The sequence below is a fragment of the Antechinus flavipes genome, chromosome 4 (assembly GCF_016432865.1).
Source record: "Antechinus flavipes isolate AdamAnt ecotype Samford, QLD, Australia chromosome 4, AdamAnt_v2, whole genome shotgun sequence".
Taxonomy (NCBI): Eukaryota; Metazoa; Chordata; class Mammalia; order Dasyuromorphia; family Dasyuridae; genus Antechinus; species Antechinus flavipes.
In genome coordinates, this window is record NC_067401.1 from 205,264,144 (window position 1) to 205,286,263 (window position 22,120).

Genomic DNA, 22,120 nt, shown 5'->3' on the forward strand with positions numbered 1-22,120 from the left:
AATAACAACAAAATAAAACCAGAAATAGAAACATCCAAAAACTCCCAAACTCTTGTAACATAACACATAGATGAGCAAAACAAATTCTCACTTTGGTCATATCCAAAGATGTATATTTCATTTTTTAGAAGATATGTAGCATGCTTCATCATTGGTATTCTGTGGTCTTGATTAGCCATTTCATTCTTAACAAACTCAAGCAACTTTCTAGGAACATAAGTTGGAGAACAATCATAGAACAGTTACTTTCTTTTCCACAGGGAACTCTTACCCTGATGATACGAGTCCTGATCTATCCAAACAACAAAAACAAAACCCAAGACTTCTTAGAATTCTTATGTTTCACTTAAAATGTGAAATTGGCTAGGAAGAAAAAAATTTTTTAATCTTTGGAACTTAACATTCACTTAGACGTATTCCTAGTGCCAACAATTGTTTGATATTGATTATATAACTCAGAATTAGGAGCTATTTACTAATTTTAATCTCTTATTTCAGTGAAAAATTTTTAGTATTTGCAGGTGGTAAAATATTTTGCAGAAATACCTTTTTATCCTTACTTGTACAAACTTCTAGAGAAGTGGAAGAAAAAAAAATGTAATTCTATAGTCTATTTGTAATATTAGCATTGATCTTGGACAAAGGTTACTAATAGTATTATGATGGGGGAAGGAATGGCAAGTGGGAGTAATATCAGTTTATTATAGTTTTGTTGTTTAAACTAGATATTCTGCTTTTCATTTAGAAATTTAGAAATAGTCTCAGAAATAAATACTGCTGTTTTTGTGCCAGGTAAATATTTTTGTGCTGTTATATAATTAGTGAACAATTTTGAAAACAAACTAATTCCCTTTGAAATGTTTCAAAAAGTGTTTTCTGTGCATAAATACTTCCCAGTAATGAATTGTTAGTTGCATTAACTCAATTTTAGTACTAGAAAAATCAATTTAGCAGCTTTTTTTCATGTTTGAAGTGCCAAAATTGATTTGGTTTCTATCCAAGATATAGTATGAAGATAGAGAAAATCAAGTTCCTCGGAAATGTTGTGGAGGAATGATAAAATTGGAGAGATGGAGCATACAAAATAGAATTAAGATAAAACAATAGAACAGATTACCTTTTAGAATAATATGTTACAAATTTAAAGAGTACTTAAAAAAAAATACTTTCCTCAAAATAATCCTATGGGTGAGGTAGTTCAGGGACTATTATTTTCATTATATAGATGAGGAAGCTAGTGCTCAGAGTATTGAAGGGATTGGGCTAGAATCGAAGGTTGAATCTTTTCATTCCACTTATTGTGTCAGTTTACCAGCAAATATAAGAACATGAAAAATTGAAAGGAGGAAATAGTGTCTTTAAGAACTGACTTTCCTTTTCAATTTTAGTAAATTTGTTTTCACCTTATTAAAAATAAAACTGTTCTACGACAGAATTAGAATGTAATAGTGGTTTGGTGGATGGGTTATGAGGAAGACTAAAATTATCCAGAATAAATGGGATTTTAATATGTTTCACCAAGGGACTATCCACACTGATCCCAAAATCTTGGATCTATCAAAGAGTAATTTTAAATGAAAATTTGAAATTTATCTTAAAAAGAGTCAATCAGCAACACTTAATTTACATGAAAAGTAATTGGTTTCCTTTTTTTTTTTAAACTATTAAGGTATTCTGACTTGACTTTTTTTTTTTTTTAAAGAAATGGCTACAAGCAACTGACCTCACAAGAGAAGTATACCAGCATCTAGCCCACTATGTACCCAAAATATATTGTAGGGGTCCCAATCCTGCTCCACAGAGAGAAGATATGTTGGCACAGCATGTTTTGTTGGGACCCATGGAATGGTATCTTTGTGGTGAAGATCCTGCATTTGGATTTCCAAAACTTGAACAAGCAAACAAACCTTCCCATCTTTGTGGCCGTGTTTTTAAAGTAGGAGAACCTACATACTCTTGCAGGTAACATCTTCCTCCTAAAATATTAACATAATTTTACTCGAAAACTTAAATATTTTTACTTCTATTTATGTATATCTTATTTTAAAAAAATTAATTGAAATATGCCTCATAACAACCGTATGCCTCTTATGTGCATGCTGATAGTACAGAGATAAAAGAACATATTCTCTGCTTTTGTGGAATATACATTAATTGGGGGAATACTATATTTATATAAATAATCAAATACAAGAACATTTGAGAAGAAAATGAGCAGTAATAACTAGAGGCAGAAAAGTCCCATCCTAAAGGATGGAAACAGTAGCACCTGGGCCGAGCGATTAGAGAAACTCAGGTTTCAAAGACATAGTGGTTAAGAAGAAATGTATTCTAGTCCTATTGGCCAGCTTGTGCAAAGGCATGGAGGTAGGAAATGCAGTGTCTTGTTTGGAGGATAGCAAATCATTTGGTAATAATGTAGAATACATGAAGGAGGAGTCTGGAGTCCATATGTAAAGAGTTAAAATGCCAAGAAGCAATTTTTGCCTATTATAAGAAAAAAAATTAAACCAATATGAAATGCTTACTTTTGAACTGATGAGATTTACATTGTAATAATAGCTGTTTCTTTGGGTATTTGATATGCCTACCTTTATTTAAAATGTATTAGTCTGTTTTTGTTTTGTTTCCTGGCCTGCTAGCTAGCCTATTTATTACCATTTCCAAATAATCTATGACTGCTATCATTAAATTGTGCTTTGAAGTATAGAAATAAAAAAAGCATTTCTTTTGCTTTATCTAATTCAACTTTGTGCATAACAGCTTCTCAGGATTTCGTTTGTTTTTTGCTGTTGCTCATTATCTTTTTAAAAATAATTTTTCATTATAAACTTAATAATAGTTTCAATTATTATGAACACGTAAAATAGGGAATAAAATTCAGATCAATGCCTTAAATTCAAAACTTTACATTTTGATTAAAAAAATAAATTTTGATAAAATACTAACAATAACAATTTAATACACATATTTGTCTTATCTCTTTTCTGCTTGCTTTCTTAAAAAATTTTTGTTGCTGTTACATTTGTATAATCTTTTTTATGTCTCTTTCTGAGGGTTTTTTTTCACTTTGGATTATTTCATATATCATAACATTTCTATATGTTCTTTGCATATCTTTTTTATTGTACAGTAATATCAGAGAATATTAATGTTTATTCAGGTATTTCCCAGGCAGTGGACCTTATGAATTTTGATTTTTTTTTCCTCTTTGAGTAGTTTTAAATATTTTTGTGTGCATCCTTAGGATGTCTCAAAAGATAGCATCTTTAGGGATTATTTTGCAACTCTCGCTGTATGTTACCAGATTGCTCTCTAAAAGACTGCACTAATTTATATAGATTACTGAGTAATAGTATGATTGTTTCTCTTTAATCCTGCCACCATTGAATTTACTATCTTAAGTTATTTTAATGGAGATAATGTAGTACCTTAGAGTATTTTTTTCTTTGCATCTCCTTTTGCAATAGAAAGTTTGAACAGTCTTTCAAGTGTTTTTTAATAGCTTTTCTTTACCACTGTGAATATTTTAACCATTTTTACGTTGGGGAATTGGTTTTACTGTTGTAAATTTGTATTAGATTGATTAGAAATTTTCCCTCCCCATCTATTCTTTTCACTTTGAATAAGAAGTATTTGTCATGTTTAAAGCACTAAAATTTCTTCTATTTTTTAATACTTTCTTCTAAAACTGAAAAGTTTAATTTTTTTTCTTATTTATGGCGTGGCTTTTTATATTTTTATAGTGATTCAATTGGAATTTGTTGTATGTTCTATGAAATATGAATCTAAAGTTTTTTTTGTCAAACTGCTATGTAGTTTTCTCAGCAATTTTATTGAATCCTTATTGACTGATTCTTTTCCCCAATGTTTAATAATCTTATGTTTTATCAAACACTGCCTTCTGTATACAGAAGTATATTTTGTTCCTTTTCTGTATTCTCTATTATGTTCCATTGATATATTTTCCTATTATTTATCATGATCTTGTCATTTTGACTATTACTATTTTATAATGTATTTTGAAATAATAGTGGGGTAAATCACCTCATATAGGTGTATAGGTTTTCCTCCAAAATTTCTTTTGATATTCTGGTCTTTTTTTTCTTCTATAAAAATAAGTTTTATTAATGTCTTTTGTTTTTGCGCCACATTCTATTTTCTAGTGTACTCTTTTCCTTACCTTCAGCCATCTTTGTAACAAAGAAAAATAATTAATTAAAACTGACACAATGTCCATATCTGGCATATGTAATGGCTTGCATTTCTTTCCTGAGAGAGTTGGGGTGTTATCTGTCCTCTGAGATAAGTCACAGTGAATAACTAGAACAAGTAATCTTTTTTTTAGCATTCTCTTTGTTCATATTATAATTGTCATAAGATCATAAATTTAGATTTGTAAGGTACTTTGGAGATCATCTAGTTCAAACTCTCATTTTATAAATGGGATAGTTGAAGCCAGAGAAGTCAACTAACTGGCCTAAGCTTACCTTGTAAGAGTTCTCATGTTTCCATATTGGTTCATAAAGTCTTTCTGTATTTTTTTGGATTCTTTGTATTCATTGTTTCTTACAACATAATCGTTTTTCTTTATATTAATTTAACACCATTTGTTCAGCTATCCCCAGTTGATAGGCATATATTTCTCCTCTTTTTCCTCTGCTGCTATAATAAAATTGTTGCTGGTATGTATGATGAGGAAAAGAAAGCTTTCTTTTTTTCATCTCCTTAGGATATATAGACAGTATATTGCTTAATTGATTGCTTAATCAAAAGAAAATGAACAGTTTAGTTCTTCCATAATTATGATTTGTTTTGCAGAATGATTAGACTAAAACACAGCTCTTGGCAAGGGAGATTGCTCTTAATATTTTTTTCCTATACTTCTCCTTGATAGTCTTACCTATTTTTTTTCCATAAAATTTTTAATGTCTTCTGATTCTAGAAAGCTATTTGTTGGCATCTTGAATAATATTCCATTGAGTCAGTTGGTTTGGAAAATATTAATGTTTAAGCCTATTGGCTCAACCTACTATGAGTAGGAGGATATGCCTCCATTATTAATTTCTTGTCAAGATCATTTAAAATTGGCTTTATTTAGGCCTCATGTCTTATTCTATGACCAAATATTCATTAATTGGATTATTGTTGTGACATTTCTCTTTGTATCAACTTTTTCTGATTTTTGTTAGTAATGTGTAAAAATAGTTAACTTTTTGTGGGTTTATCTCAGACTTTGTTAATTTGTGTAGGTCCTTATGTAGTCAGAAAATCCATGTAATCTGAAAAAGGAATATTTTTACTTTTTCATGGTCCAAATCTTTTCATTTCTTTTCCATAACTTTTTTTTTTTTTTTGCTATAGCAAAAATTTCTAAAATTGTTAAATGGATGTGTTAAAACTGGACAATTTTTCTTTTCACTTGTTATTAGTGTGAATGCCTTTAATGTTTCTCCTTTTAATTAAAATTCAACAGATATTTTTAAATCATCTAATTTCAAGAACAAAAATTCTCAAGTTTAACCTTCTGTCAAGAGACAATAAAGCATAAACATAAATAGAATTTGTGTTATAGAAACGTTGATGAGAAAGAGATCTGTAACAACTTGAGAAGGTTTAACAACGCTTCATAGAGAAACACTGAAGACAGTTTCTAGAAGATGGAAAAGAGGAGGAAGTGCATTTTAGTTATAAATGACTTAACTAATATTAATTTGACAAAGGGGATTGAATTTTCAGTATGACACGTTTGACTCTAGTATAAAATTTTAAAGAGTAGTAGTACAAAACCAGCCATTCCATGTAATCCTAGCTTTTGGTTTCATTTGTACTTATTTTTAATCTAATTAGGAAAAATAGTCTTTTTTTTATACTTTTGAATTTAAAAAAAATCCCATAGATGAAGGATATATTTTATGAAAATACTTTTCTTTTACATCTGTCACTGTGATCATATAATTAGAACTTTTATCATATTAATTATTTTTTTATGTTGACTCATTCATATATTTTTAGTATATACACATATTTGATAGTATTCTTCTTGTGAGCATTTAGTTCAATATTTTTTCACCTTTATTGATGATACAAGTCTATAATTTTCTTTTATTGCTTTATTTATGTTAAATTTAAAGGTTAAAGCCATAATCAGCAACATATAGAGAACTAGAAAACCTGTTGTCATTATGCTTAGAAACAGAGAAATTGTTTATGATATACTTATTTTACTTATCTCTCGGTGCTTTCTGTTTTGAATTCAATATCATCTGCTATCATCAATGCATCAGTTTTACCTAGATATGGCATAATACTTTTTGTGGCACTTTCAATTTGAAATCTTCATAGGAGTTAATCAATAAGTCAATAAGATTTACAGATACTGTAGGCCTTTGAAATTATTTTTTCAGTGGAGGATTTTATATTTTTTAAAATAAGCCACTTTTGTTAAAATTTTTGTTAGCATAAATTTCTGTTAAGTGTTGTAATTTCTTTTGCTCTTGTTTCTAATTTTGAACTTTCCATAATCCTTTTAACAGAATAGACTTTAATAGCCATACATTGATTTCACTGGACCTTTTAAAAAAAATTTATTGATTTATGTTCAGTACTCTCCCTATTTCTTCTTTTCTTGTTCATTTGTACTTTGTTCATGCAGACTCAATTTCCATTTGTTTTCTCTTTTGCTTACTATTGTCATTCAGCTTTTTGGATTTACTATACTACTTAAGTTACATTTCATAAAAACTTTTTTTTTTTTTTTGCAGAGACAATTGGGGTTAAGTGACTTGCCCAGGGTCACACAGCTAGGAAGTGTTAAGTGTCTGAGGTCAAATTTGAACTCAGGGCCTCCTGACTTCAGGGCTAGAGCTCTATCTATCCACTGCACTACTCATAAAAAACTTTTTAAGGTTAGATTTAACAAGCATTTATTAAGTTCTATCATTTTAAAGGATTCAGTGCTTAGCATTGGGGAGATACAGACATGAAAATTAGCAGTCTCTGCCTTCAAAGAATTTATAGTCTTTTGGAAGGACTGAATATCTCTTTGGTATACTGTATATTAGGCTTTTTTCATATGCACTCTCAGATATAGTCAAATTGGACTTTTTTCTCTCCTAGCACATTTAGTGTTCTCCTCCATGCCTTTCTTTGCTCTCTTCTATATATCTGGCCTTTTGATATGTAGCATTTGTGGTTGTTTTGATAGTAATCTTTTAACATATTTATAATTAGTTTTTTTTTTAATACAAGTCTTAAGAAATCACTTTTAAATGCCCTTTTAAATTTGAATATCATTTCTGTTTAATTCTATGTTTCTTGATATGATCTGTAAATGTAGCATTTTAAATGTCTGCCCTTTTAAATTTGCCTAGGACTTTTCTCTAAGAACAGAATCAGTTTTTGTGAACATTCCATGTTTAATCCAAAAATGTATATTTTCTAATTTAATTTGTATATTCAATGATTTGTTCAAGTCTGTAACCCATACATCATGTTTAAAATGTGTTCTGATAGAAGGATGGTATAATCTGCTGCTGCAATTTTCTATTTATTTCTTACAAAAATTTGGACTTCTTTACAAACATAGCTGCTATATTTTTAATGCAAATATGTCCAAAATGATAAATGTATTTTCTTTAAAAAGTTTTATTTTTGTTGTTGCTTCTTGTTTTTATATCATTAGTTTCTAAATATATCTTTTCCTTTGCCTACAAAGCTATCCATTGTAGCAAATATTTAAAAAGAAAGAGAATAAAATATTTCATCAAAAAACGTAGCCAACAACAATCAGACAAATGTGACAGTATATACAGTATTACATACTCACTGTCTTCCACCTCTATAATGAAAGGAGGGAGGTGTATTTTTTCAATTCTTTATCTAGTGCCAAGCTTAGTCATTATAATTTTAAAATAGTTTCTTTTTTTGGTGTTGTTATTGTGCATATTGCTTTACTGGTTCTCCCTTATTCTGCATTAATTCATAAAAGTTTCTCCATCTTTTCTTGAATTCTTCACATTCATTTCTTAAGGTACAGTAATATACCATTTTATTCACATATGATAATTTGGCCATTTCCTAATCAATGGGAACCTACTTTGTTAACACTTCTTTACTAATTTCCCACCCCAAGTATTGCTATGAATATTTTTATATAATTGGGACTTGTCTTTCTTTGATCTTTCTTATGATTATGTACGTTTCATTCAGTGTTAGAAAAAAAAACAAACCATAATTCCAAATTACTTTCCAGAATGGTTGAACCAATTCATAGCTATATGTGTTAATGTTTATATTTTCCCATAGATCTCCAATATTGACTCTTTCCATCTTTTGTCACTTTGGCCAATTTTATGCTTATTTTCAGTGGTATCTTTAAATATGATATACTTATTTTACTTATCTCTCAGTACTTTCTGTTTTGAATTCAACATCATCCACTATCATCAATGCATCAGTTTTATTTAGATATGGCATAATACTTTTTGTGGCATTTTCAATTTGAAATCTTCATAGGAGTTAGTTAATAAGATTTACAGATAGTGTAGGCCTTTGAAATTATTTAGCCAGTCTCTGTCTTATAATTTAGGAAGCTATTATTTTTTGGAAAGTGAATGCTTTTTTAGAGATGTATTATTGAATTCTATTTTAAAATCTGTTTTGTAGTTCTTTTATTGGAGGAGTTATAGTATTCAGCTGATATATTTTATATATTCTTTGTTGCTATACATTTTGTCACTTTCTCATTTTACTGTATCTAAATCAAAATTAAGAGTTAGTGTGATATATAGTAGATAGAGAACTGACTTTAGGGTCAGAAAGACCTGAATCAAATTTTATTTCTGACACAAACTAGTTGTATGATTTTGGCTGAGTCCTTTAATCTCTCATTGGCCTACGCCACATTTTAAGACCCTAAGTTAAGAGATGATTTGTTGGCCCAGGGAATTTCTCCACCAGGAACCCCCCCATATTGGTGAATTCTTGTGTCCATATCAAAAAAAAAGAAGTTAAACTTAACAAAAGAATTCTCAACACAATTTCTATATTTTATGCTATTAACTCTGTAAATATATTGTTAATAGACTTCATAGATGGATGATATCTTAGGGGTCATCTAGTCTAATCCTTTCCTTTTGCAGATGATTAAATTCATCTGTAAAAGAAGTACCTGGAGTCCCAAAGAGGTGAAATGTCTTGCCCAATGTCAAAACAGTGGTTAAGTAGCAGAGCTGAGATTCGAATCCAATCGAGTGCCTTTTTTATTATACCATGTTTCCATTGTTCCTCTTTCTAAAACTCAGCCCCATTCCCTTTATCAAATCTAGGAGCTTAACCCTAAAACTATTTTTACATCCACCTTACTACCACCACAAAAGGTTTTTTTCCAAATTTGTTTTTCTTCTCCAAGAGTTCTTTAAAGTCATATTTATTTTTAAATGTTTATCTTTATTTTAAAAAAAGAAACATACAAGATTTGCTGAAAAATTGATTCTTTGAAGGCCATATTTTAGAATTTTTATTTATGACATGTTCTTCCTACTTTATTCTTGCTTTTTATGGAAAAATCATGTGAGATCTTTTTATGATAAGTAATTTTTTGCTTCTGACAGCTTGAAAGATTTTTTTCCTTTGTCATTGTAGTTTTGAAGTTTGGTGGTGATGTGCCTGGGTGAGTTGAATTTTGAGTTTCTCCTTGGGTTCTATGAATTCTTTCTATTTTCAGAATGTGCTTGTTTAAAAAGTTTTGGGAATTTTTTGGTATGATTTCTTGAAATAGAATACTCAGATTTTTTTCTTTATTATTTTATGTGATCTCCAATAGTTCTGAGGTTTCCTTTTTTTTTATTCTGTTCTTTAAGATCTTCACTTGCACTAGACTTAGCGTATCTTTCTAGTTAATTATGTCAGGGGCTTGATTTTTTGTTTCAGTAGGATTTTATGCCATTTTGTTTTCCGTTATATTACTTCTGCTTTTGTTTGCCTTCATTGGTAGTTGTCAAATTAGTCTTAATTGTTCTCTAATTCTGTCAGAGGACTGTGCATCCATATGAGCATCCAAAATGAGCTTATTTTGTTTTTAAATTTATTTTAATTTTTCAGTTAGCTGGGCTGATTTATTATTAGCACAAAGCAATTCGGATCTTTTCTCAAGTCTTCTGTAAGTACAGTTTAGATTCATGTTTAAAATAGGAAGATATTTTAGAGCCCTTGCAGTCTAAACCCTTCATTTTACAGTTGAGGAAATCCAAGTCCAAAGGTTAAATGACATAAGATACTATAGGAAGAAATAGTAGAATTGGAATTTAAATCAGACCTAGAAGTTTCTTCCATTAAACCACAATATCTCCAGAATAAATAGAGCTTTTGCTCTAGCTAGCCAATAGGGGAGAACCTCCTGTACTTTTCTTGGCATTGAATATTATGTACATTTCATAAAATGATGCTTATGAAAGCAAAATAGCTTCAGGAAAACCAGAGGCATATGTATTTATAGGAATAGAAAATAAGAGGACCTTAAACATCATTTAGTCCAAGTTTCTTTATTTGTAATGGAGGGAACTGGCTCAGAGAAATGAATTATCCATAATTGTATAACTAGTGACAGAGTCAGAATCAGACTTAATTTTCCCAACTACTACTTCATTTCTATTACATTTTGTGTTCAGCATGCATAATAGTGTGTAGTTAAGTGGGAGCCAGAGGGAATCAGAATGCAGAATCTCAGAGTTGGAAGGAACTTCAGAGACAGTAATATATAATATAATCCACCTTGTCTTTGAAAAAGAGTTTGTTCTACCACCTATATATAGGTGGTATACATAGGATAACATATAGTCATCCAGCTTTTGCTTAAAAATCTGTACTGAAGGGGGAACCCATTTTTTTAATCCAAGATAGCTTGTTCAGCTTTTGGATAGTTCAATTATTAGGAAGTTTTTTTTTGTAAAGTAAGGTGGGAACCAAACTTGACAACCCTTCAGAAACTTGAATACAGCTATCATACTTCTCCTTTCCCCAAATCTTCTCCTCTCCAGGTTAAATGTCCACATTTTATTTGGTAAATTCTCATGTTTCATGACCTTGAGGCCCTTTACCATCCTAGTCATCTTCCTTTGAAAGCTTTCCAGCTTATCAGTGTCCTTAAAATGTGGCTCTCAAAAATAAACACAGTATTTCAATTAGGATCTGACCAGGGGCAGAGTACAGCCAAATGTTAGCCTGCCTATTCCTGGATGCTCTGCCTTGCCCAATATTGTCCAAGATTCCATAAGCTTTTTTTTTTTTTTTTTTTAACGAATTCAATAAAACTCCCAAATCCTGTTTATATGAACTATCATATGTGACCACACTTTTCTAATAGTGAATTTGTGAAATTAATCTTGACTGCAAGTGTGAAACTACATTTATACTCATTAAATTTAGTCATATAAGATTTTGTCCCACATTTAAATGTGGCTAAATGGGGTTAAAGCCTCTAGAAATACTTATGGATTTCTCATCCAACATGTTGTCAATTTCTTCTAGCCTTGTGTCATCTACAGATGTCATTATGCCTTTATATAAGCCAGTGGTGTCAAACTGAAATGGAAACAGGCACCACTAATACATAGATAAGAATCTCTATGGGCCACATATTGACTTAGTTTTAAACTGTACTGCTCTCTTTGTTTTGTTGTATATTTATTTTGTGAGTATGTTGTAGGCCTATGGGATATATGTTTGACATCTCTGATATAAGTCATTGATCAAAATGTTAGATAGGATAAGACCAAGCACAGATAAATTCTGGGGGGATTCCATTGGAGACCTCCTTCCAAATTGATAACAAATCAGTAATGACCACTCTTAATCCATTTCACTATATACTATCATGTAGCCAGTAATCTTCTATAGAGTAAGTCATTTACATGCAATAGGATCTTAAAGGTGTTGGATGTTAACTCATTTACATAGTGTTTTAAGATTTTTAGAATCATTTTGTCTAACAACCCTGTGAGGTAGATAAAGATATTTCCCTCATTTTTCGAATTAAGAAACAGCAGTTGTTAGAAGTTGGGTGACTTTTCCATAAAGCAATTCTATCTAAGGTAGAATTTGAACCCAAGTTGCTTGATATCAAGTCCATTACTGCTTCTACTATGTGGCTTGTATATGTGTTTAAAATATTCTTTTCAGTCTTGAACTGGTCTCTCAAATTGTTATTTTGGTATTGATGTCATTGTTCTTACATGCATTGACAGTAGCTTTCTATGCTTTTTAAAGTGTTATTTCCCACAATTTAAATAGTTATGAACCAGTGGATCATGTGGATATGAGGTAGATTTTAGTTTGAGAATTTAGGGCAGCAGATGTATCATGTGGAAGTTGGTATTGTGAAAAGCTCCTGTGTTTTGGGGAAAGGCAACAGGGGACTTTGGTAGAGGTAGTGAAATGTAAGAGACTGAGGTTATCTAGTACCATCAATGTTTCATCAGAAAAGCTACATTTCTGACTATCATTTCTGCTTTCAATAAATGGGAACTTATTATCATGTTGAACAGTTCATTCTAATTTTAGGATCATAAGTTAAAGCTGGAAGGGGCCTTAGAGCTTATGTAGTTTCAAACCTCCTTATTTACAGAGGATACTAATCCTAGAAAGGTTAAGGAACTTATTTAGTTACATGAGTGGTAAGTAGTAAAGCTGGAATTTTTAACCCAGGTCTTCTCTCTCTAAATTCAACATATTTTTTCATACTTTGGCCCTGGTTCTGCCCTTTGGAGCCAAGCAAAACAAGTATCATCCCTCTTTTATCTGAGAGACCTTCAAATTTTTTTAAGTGGCTACCAACTTTTCCCTTAAACTTCACCTTTAATCCCTATGACCTTTAATCAGTCATCATGTCGCATAGTTTTAAATCTCCTCACTAAACTGGTCACTCTATTCTGGATCTGCTCTAATTTATTAAAACCTTTCTAAAATGTAGCCCCTAGAATTAAGTAGAGTTCTTATTATACACACAAGTTGCTTATTATTTAGTGTTTCTGCTCTTCTTCTCAATGTCTTATTCCATTCTCTAGAAACTTTTCCAAAATTATTTTCCATCTTCTAGCTATATCCCTATTCTCTATAGATAATTTTGACTTACTAGATTGTGAGTGCTTTGAGGGAATGAATACTAATAATAATGATAGTTATTATTATTATGCCTTTTTCTTTATCCAGTGCTTAGCATAGTGCTTGGTGTATAGTAGGCACGTAATAATTGTTTTTTCACTTTACTTGTAGGATTTCCTTAATTCTCTTTATTTCAGCAAACTTCAGTTCTCACAACTATTTTGTTCTCTTGGATCACAGAAGAAGTAACATATGTATTCCTTGCTAAATACCAATGCCTTTGAACCCCATCCTTTTATTCTTCCTCCATGACTTTGTTTTAGTAAGTATTCTCCCTCTCTATTGACTTTCCTATTGACTCTTCAGAGTATTTCCATTTCTTTTCCTTGTTGAATTTCTATACCAAGCTCTTATCTTTCTTCTTCCATTTACTACCAAAATTCTTAGAAAATAGGAGTTTATTACACAGAGTCTATACTTGTATAATTAATCTCTCTCCTCATCCCTAACCAGTCTTGAGTTATGTTTTTCCCTGTTCTTTTAGAAGTAACCTATAATATCTTAATTATTAGGTTGATTTTCTGTTTTCATTCTTTTTGATCTTTTTGCAGCATTTGATATTGTGGACCACCCTTTATATTCTTATCATTCTTTTGGCTTTAGATATGACACTTCCCATTTGATTTCTTATCTTTCTAAGTCTTCTTTCTCTGTGCCTTTTGCTAGCTCTTCATCTTCAAAACTTTTGAAGTAAAGTATTCTCCAGTGTTCTGCCCTTAACTCCCTTCTCTTACAGTGTTTCTTAAAGCAATCTTATTTGACCTCAAACTTCAACGATCACTTCTATATAAATTATTTCCATATCCACATCTCTGTCCTTGATCTTTCTTTTCACTTTTCATATTCCCAACCACATATGGGGTCTAATTGAATATATTGTTGTTTCCTCAAACTAAAAGTGCCCCAAACTTTCTCCCTTTTTGCGTCATCATTTATATGGATTTCATATTTCAAACCTTGATTTTCCCTTTAATTCTTTTTCCTTTCTTCCCTTTCTTAATTACTTTTCAAGTCCTACTAATTTTATCATTTCAATATGTTTCACATCCTGTACTTTATCTTTGCATATATGTAGCCACAAAATTTGTAGATGACTATATTACCACAAATCTGGAGTCTTCCAATCAATTTGTCACACTGCTGCCAGGCTAATCTTTATTTATAGCTCTTTTACTCAGAAAGATCGTTTTAGTCAGCTCTTTTGCTCAGAAACATTTAGTGACTCCCTGTTATCTGTTAAGTAAAGTTCAAATGTTTTACCTGGCACTGAAGCCCCACTTTTTGGTTGCACCCAACTTTTTGAGCCTTATCTCTTATAGTTCACTACCATATATTTCACATTTCAGCCATTGTGGACTACTCTGGTTCCTGAATATGCTTAAGATTTCCAAGCTTGGTACCTTATATCAATGACTCTGAAAATGTTCTAGAACTTTATGTAATCAGCACACTATTATCTACAAACAGTTATCTGTGGAAGACCTCTCCATCTATAGGGAATTCCTTTTCTATTTGGCCTCTACAGTGAAATCTTCAATGACAGTGACAAATACCTTTAGAAAGAATGGCTTCCTTATTACATATATATACATGTGTGTGTAATTGTATATGTACATATTACATACATAATGCTTTAGTAATTAGAGAATGATCATAGTAAGCTACATATTATAACATGCATATCTTTCAAGCAATCTCAGATAATTTTATTATAGACATGGAAGATACTTTGTTGAAGGAGAGATTAATTTTAGAGTAGCTTTGTAATTCATTAAATTAAATGCTTTTTGTGATCAGTAAGCACAGTGAATAATTTGTTTATGTCAATTGTATAACTAAAAAGATGTGGTCTTTTGTAAAATATCGTTTGCCTTTCTGTTCCTTTTTTATACTTCCATCAAGGATATTCTCTCCTTCCTCATTGTCTCTCTCTCTGCCTTTTTGTCTCTTTCTCTCTGTGTGTTATTCTCATAAACATTTTATAGAGCTATAGAAGAGGGCAGATGGTTTTGCTGATACTGTTTTTTTTCCTTTGGTCATTTTTTGGGGGAGTGGGGTTAATAAGGTTTGAGATTTGTTCTATCCCATCAAGGTGCTCCTTTTTTTTTTAATCTTCTATCCCATCAAGGTGCTCCTTTTTTTTTTTTTAATCTATCTTACTGAATTAATCTTTCAGTGCACTTAAAATTGTCTCTTGACAGTATAGCTTTCCTCCGTGCTTACTTTATCTGATACAGCTTTGTTTTCTTCTATGTTATTTCTACTTTCATATAGCTCATCTAGTATTTTAAGTCCAAATATGGTAGCGCCATTGTTTTTGATGTTGAAGAGTTTGTTGTTGTATTTTTTTTTAAAGTCTTTACAGATCTTTCTCTTTTTGTGTCTGTTGACCTTCCAGTTTCATTCCTACATGCCTTTAGAATGACTTATGGATCTCTCTCCAAGCTTTCTTAAACTTATTTTCTTCTCTATTGCTTCTTAGTGTTTTATGAGATTTTCCACCATTCTTCTCTGTAATATTTCCAAAATTAATTTATATTTTAAAGTGTTGTTGTAGTTGGTTGACTTATCTCTCACTTTGACAAGAAAATCAAATGTTTGCTAGCTGAGATGATTTCTAAGCCTTTTGGTAGATTTATCATGATAATTAATTTCTATCAGTTAAACTTTAGGAAAAGTTTATAATCTGTAGACATGCCCCTTTTCTTCATTTCCTTTGTTATATTACTGACTTGAATATAATTAAATTATTCTTTTTTCGCTTATCTTGTGTTTTTGAACTATTTTATTTTTATAATCTAAAGAATCTTCTCACTGGTAGAGAAAACAAAGGAAAAAAAATTAAGCATTTCTTCCTTTTTTTCTACAGGTTGTCATTCATCTCTTGCCTTTCCTTGAGCTTTCTCATACCACCAACATAATTTTTAAAAAAAATTGTCAAACTTAGCATTTGTCACATATATTGCATCAATCTGATTTTATTCTTAACCAGCCATGTTGCATTTTTGCATTCATCCTTAGTTACTTGTCCTTTTCTTGGATTTTAAAATTTTTAGTTAGTTGATGAAATCAGTAAATAGTTTGTCATCTTCTCATTCAATAGAGAAATCTATGTTTCTGATATTAGAATACAATTTTTGAGGATCTCCTATTCTTCATGATATTTTCTTCCAGGGTTCATAGTATATATTACCTGTTCATTCCCTACACTGTTTACTATGTGCTTTTCCAGAGTGCATGCTAAGTGCGAAATCTCTTGTTTTCTTTTTGTTGTTGTTTGATCATCCTTTTAAAAATTTGTTTTTTATCTTAAACATTTTGAATTTTACTAAAAAGATTTCCATGTACAATAAAACATAAAAAGAATGTTCTCTGCAAAACTGTGAATCTCCATTCTAGCTGCTAGCTTTATTTAAAAAAAGATAATAAATTCTGTTTTATTTTCAAAACTATCCCAATTATTTTTTTTCTTTCTGATTTTCTTTCTGCTACTTCTTTTATGTGTATTTAAAAAAAATGTTTCATTGAAGGCTTTTTTTTTGGGGGGGGGAGTCATTATTGCTAACCTTCTTGATATCTTCCCAGGCCCCTCTCCTAATTAAAAGAAAAAAAGCAAAATAAATAAAACTGCTATTTCAAGTAAACATTATATTATTGAGTTTGCTTAGCCATCCCTTACTTGGCTAAGAGGTGATCCAAGTCATCCTATTAAATTCTAGTTTTTTCCTTTTTTTTTTTTTTTTTTCTATTGACTCTTCAGAATCAAGGAGTTTTTTGTTTTGCTTGTAGCTCTTCCTTCCTTTGTGTTCTTTCTTTTAATCCTTTCATCCTCTATATTCCCATTTCTTTCTTTGTTGAATTCCTTGAATGTATTTCTGTACCAGGTTCATTTCTAGTATGATTCCTCCCTCTCCCCCCAACTTCTTTTTCCATGTTTGTATAACCTTACATACGTTATGATAAAGAGTAAATTCCCCCCCCTTTTTTTTTCCTTTCTATACTTCTAGTATAGTTATATTCCTTTTATCCTATCTTCTTTTGGCCTTCTTCAAAGCCTTAGAGTAATACTAATTCATCTTCATAACTTCTATTTTTCTGCATTAACTTCCTCAATAGCCTTTGAAGACATTAAGTTTCTGAAGGGAATTTTTTCTTGATTCTCATCTTCTATTAGAATCCTCCATTAGCACTACATCATCACTCCTATTTTTTCAGTTCAAATAAATTTATTTCTACAGGTTTCTTTGAATTCTTATGTTTGTAATTCAGAGTCCCTCCTCAGTTGTAGTTTTTCCATTAGAAGTCTATCTCATTAAAAATCAATTTTCCCCTCATAAGGATTATATTCATCTTTGAAAGATGTTATTCTTGGTTATATAAGTTTGTAACTTTTGCCTTTTGGAATATTTTATTCCAAGATTTTTCTTGTGTAAAGAAGTTGCTATGTCTTGTGTGATCATAAATATGGTTTCTTGGCATTTAAACTACTTCCTTCTTTTTGAATGTTTGCAGTATTTTTTTCTTTGATGTACAAGTTCTGGATTTTCTCTTACCTAGAGGGGTTATTTTCTGGAAGTAATCAATGTATTCTTTCTGTCTCTTTTACCCTCTGGTTCTAATATATAGAGGCAATTTTTATTTGTGATTTCTTGAAAGATAGCACCCAGTTTTTTTGTGTTTTTTTTCCCCATCAAGAGTTTTCAGGGAGTCCTGTGATTCTTAAATTATCTCTCTCCTTGACCCATTTTCCGAATTCATTGTTTTTTATATTAGATATCTTACATTTTCTTCAATTGTTTTCAGTGTTTTGATTTTATTCTAATATTTCTTGTCCCATAGAGTCATATATTTGTTTGGTACATTTTAATTTTCAGAGAGGCCATTTCTTGGTTAAGTCTTACTACTTTAAATCTTTTAAGCTATTTATTAGCCTTCCAATTCTTTCCCTATGACCTTCTTTTCATTTGTTAGTCTTTACTTAATTTCTTCTAGTTATTCATGTAATCCTTGTGGAAAGTCAGTTTTTTTTTCTTTGAATTTCTGCAATTAATAATTACTCCCTATTTTGTAATACTTCGTAATTTTTCATATTGTTTTGTTGTTTTCTTTGATTTACTCATTTCTTTAGCTTTAGTTCCTAAATTGGGGTCTTGTGTTAAAGCCAACCTCCACCCCTAGTTTGCTTATAGGTGGAGTGGTCTTGTCCTGGGTTGCATGGGTTCCTGTATTTATCTTCACTCTCTGCGGTTGGCGCATTTTGGGTCTTCTAGGTTTAGACCACAAAATCGCAGGGCCTTTCTCAGCACCTCAGTTTATGGAGCTAGGATACCCTAGGCCTGGGATAGCCTTCTATGATACCTCTTGCTCTGGTGGGCCTCCCTTCCTATTTTCCTTGGGCTTCTGGCTTGATTTCTTATGCAACCCTGGCATAGAAGAAATCTTTCTAGTTTCTCATTAGAGTTCTTCATCATTATATGGTACTGTGTAAACTTCAGGGTTTTGCTGGAGTAGGTACATATGGAAGCTGTACCATCAACTTTGCATTCAGGTAACTTTATCTAGAAGTCTAGAAGTCTTTTTGTTTTTGTTTTTGGTTTTTTTAGAAGTCTAAACCTAGGGTTTTCTCTATGACCATTTCAACTAAAAGTCTAAGCCTAGTAGATTTGGTTTTTTGGTGAGGCAGTCTAAGATCTTAAAGTCACTTTTTTTCAAGGCTCCAATTCATATCTGATAAGGCTAATCTCTTCTCATTGGTTTGAATCAGATCCAAAATAGTCTTTTGAAGTGTTCTGAATGGTAAAATTGGTATTGAGGTGTGTCAAAAATTTCTCAACTTCTCTATTTTAAACAGAGATGTCTGGATAGTTGATATTCCCAACATTATTATATTTTAGTTCTTTACCATTTTTTTTTTTGGTGTGTGCCATAAACTTAATTGAACATTTTTTCCTTCTAATCATATATTTTATCAGTAATTTCTTGTTTCTCTGTCCATATTTTATTTTTCCTACCTTACTGATTCTTCTCAGTCTTTGCAAGATGACCATTTATGACCTATCCCTTGTATGAATATTCCCCAGATCTCTGTCCTGGACTTCTTTCTCTAAACTCTCTCTTGGTAATCTCATCCACACTTTTTAGTTCAGCTGTCATCTCTGTATGGATGATTCGTATATCTACATATCCAGCTCTTTTCTTTCTTGAACTCTAGACCTTTATTACTATTTTCTTATTAGACATCCTCACTTCAATAACTTCAACATTTTAAATAAAAGTATATCTGAAACAGAATTCATTGTCTTTCTTCTTAAATTCCCCCTCCCTTTTTTTCTTGTCCTCTATCTGTTCAAAATCTTCTCCATTTTTTCAGTTACCCTGTTTTACAGCCTAGAAGGATTAATCAATTTGTCATTATCATTTACTATGAATTCATTTGCCAGATTTTGTTTATTTTATCTCTATGATTCTATATTTGTTTTGTACCGCAGCCCCTTTAATTCAGCTCCCCTTTATTACTTTACTAGACTGTGTATTACAGTAGCTTTTTAATTGATCCCTTTATAGATGGTTTCTCCCTTCTTCTAGCCAATCTAAATACGGGTCCCAAATTAATATTCCTAAAGCCCAGTTCTAACCATGTCACTTCCTTACTTAAAAAGCTTCAGTGGCTTCCTCCCTAAAGTCAGGCAATTGGGGTTAAGTGACTTGCCCAGGGTCACACAACTGGGAAGTGTTAAGTGTCTGAGATCAGATTTGAACTCAGGTCCTACTGACTTCAGGGCTGGTGCTCTATCCACAGTGCCACCAAGCTGCCCCACTAAAGTCTTTAAGATAAGGTACAAACTTTTTTGTTTAGCATTTATAGCCCTTCACATCCATTAACAGCCATCTTTCCACACAGATTTCACATTACTTTACACAGAGTTGTTACTCCTTTTCCTAGATTGTTAGTGTACTTTTTAGGATTGCAAAAATGAACTGTTTAAGGAAAGGCTTAAAAATGTTTTAATTCTTGATGGGATGGGTGTCTTTTTGGTCTTTTGCATTACAATATGTAAGTTTATGAGGGCCCTATGAATGTTTTGATTAAAACCCATGATATCAGTCTTTTACTTGTATGTTGCTTTGTATTTTAATAACAATTTTGCCTGCTTAATTTTTACAAGAGGAAGAGGTAACAATCAAAACACTTATAATTGGTGGATTAATTATAGTTTATTTCATTGTTACTAATGAAAAAACTTGTGTTTCAGACTCAAAAAAAATTATTTTTAAACATAATATTGACTTAGTCCTTAGCTCTATTTTTAAAGAAGTAAGAATAGTATTACACTAGAACAAGAGGATAATTGAAAGTGTTATTTAATTTTCACAATTGATATGTGATTTAGAGCTGTAATTTGATGTGGTAATACTTAATAAAGTTGAATGGGTTGGCAGGGAAAGAGAGGTGAAACTCAAGGTTTTCTTTCCAGACCTGTACCACCAGGCAATGATAACATTATATGAAGCACTCTTCATGGTGGAGAATTTTGCAAAGGGATTTGTTTTGGAAATTTTAAAGCCAAAATATTTAATCTCCTTAGTTCTAGTAGTTTATTCTTAGCTGCAAAAAAAAAAAAAAAAATTAAAACCTTTTTTTCCCTTATTTTTGCTTTAAAACACCTATTTGAAGGGGTGCTTTTAAGTCCAAGTAATACAGTATGACAAATATGGAAATAGGTTTTAAATGATTGTACATGTATAACTTAAATCAGATTGCTTATTGTCTTGGGAAGGCGAAGACAAAGGTGAGAGGGAGAGAAAATTTGGATCTCAATCTTACAAAAATGAATGTTGAAAACTCTCTATATAATTGAGCAATAAAATACTATTGAGAAGAAAGAATTTAAAAAAGAATGGTACATAATTGTTGCTTTCTATTTCTTGTTTTATTATTTGTTTTTTTTTTAACTATAGCTATACAACAGATTATTATTATTATTGGGCTCTCAGCTTTATGGTTTGGGATTTTTCAATATTTTGTTGATACCAGCTAGAAAGTTCTTTGGGTATCTTCTGGTCATTCTGGGGGATAGTTTTTCTCAACTCACTTCACTTTAATTCTCTGTACATTTGTAAAGAGTTTTCCATAATATGTTCCAGGTGGGATGTTAAGAGATGGACATTTCTTTTCATCCTTGGCTTTGGTATAAGAAACTCTCAGGAAGGAAAAGTCCAAGGAAAGGTCAGATGCTCTTAAAATCTTTTTTCTTTTGAATACCTGAACCTTCCCAACATAGCTTGAAGTTTACTGGCTAGATTTCTTTCTTAAAGACTATATCTTAAACCAAAACCACTCTGATTCTCATTGATTGGCCACCTATAGGTCCCAGGCCAAGTTACATTTGGTCATTGTTTGGGTCCTGATGGATTCAGATTGCATGTAAATACCAAATAGAGGTCATTTCTGCTTTGGTTAGCAACCCTCAGAGTCTTCCCCTCCCAGATTTATTTATTTATTTAGATTTTTTTTTTTTTGACCATGTGAAAGGGGAGATTCTTTGCCTCAGTCCCTACCTATAGTCTTAATTACTATATAGGTATGGCTTCAGTCAAACTGAGATCTGTTGAAGACCTTACCTTAAAAAGGCCAAGATCTCTAGTGATCCTGATCTATATCTGGTCACTGGACCCAGATGACTCTGGAGGGGAAAGTGAGGCAGATAACTTTGCCCTTCCTTACTTAAATCCAGCTCACTTGCAAATCATGCCATCACCTCCCTGATGTATGATCTTCCAGAAGGAAGGACAAACAACTTCTTTGGTACTCTATGTTAGGTAACAGCATATCATTATAAAACCTGAATTTAAGGCTATGATGGCCTTTAAATATTCTTAAAATTGAGAAAATAGTCAGGGGAAACTGACCAACTTCACTATGTTATTTAATGCTTTCAACAAGTCTTATTTTTTAAGT

The 22,120-nt window shown here is 31.3% G+C and overlaps 1 protein-coding gene across 2 annotated transcripts in view; it reads left to right on the forward strand.

Moving 5' to 3' along the window:
• The window catches only part of UBR2 (ubiquitin protein ligase E3 component n-recognin 2), a 151,822-nt gene that overhangs the window by 15,197 nt on the left and 114,505 nt on the right, over positions 1-22,120 (forward strand). For both annotated transcript variants that reach the window (XR_007953528.1, XM_051996972.1), the window contains exon 2: positions 1,703-1,962. Coding sequence is in view for 1 of the 2 variants with exons in the window: in XM_051996972.1 (XP_051852932.1) it covers positions 1,703-1,962 (260 nt within the window). In the remaining variant the exon portion in view is untranslated. The remainder of the gene's footprint in view (positions 1-1,702; positions 1,963-22,120) is intronic.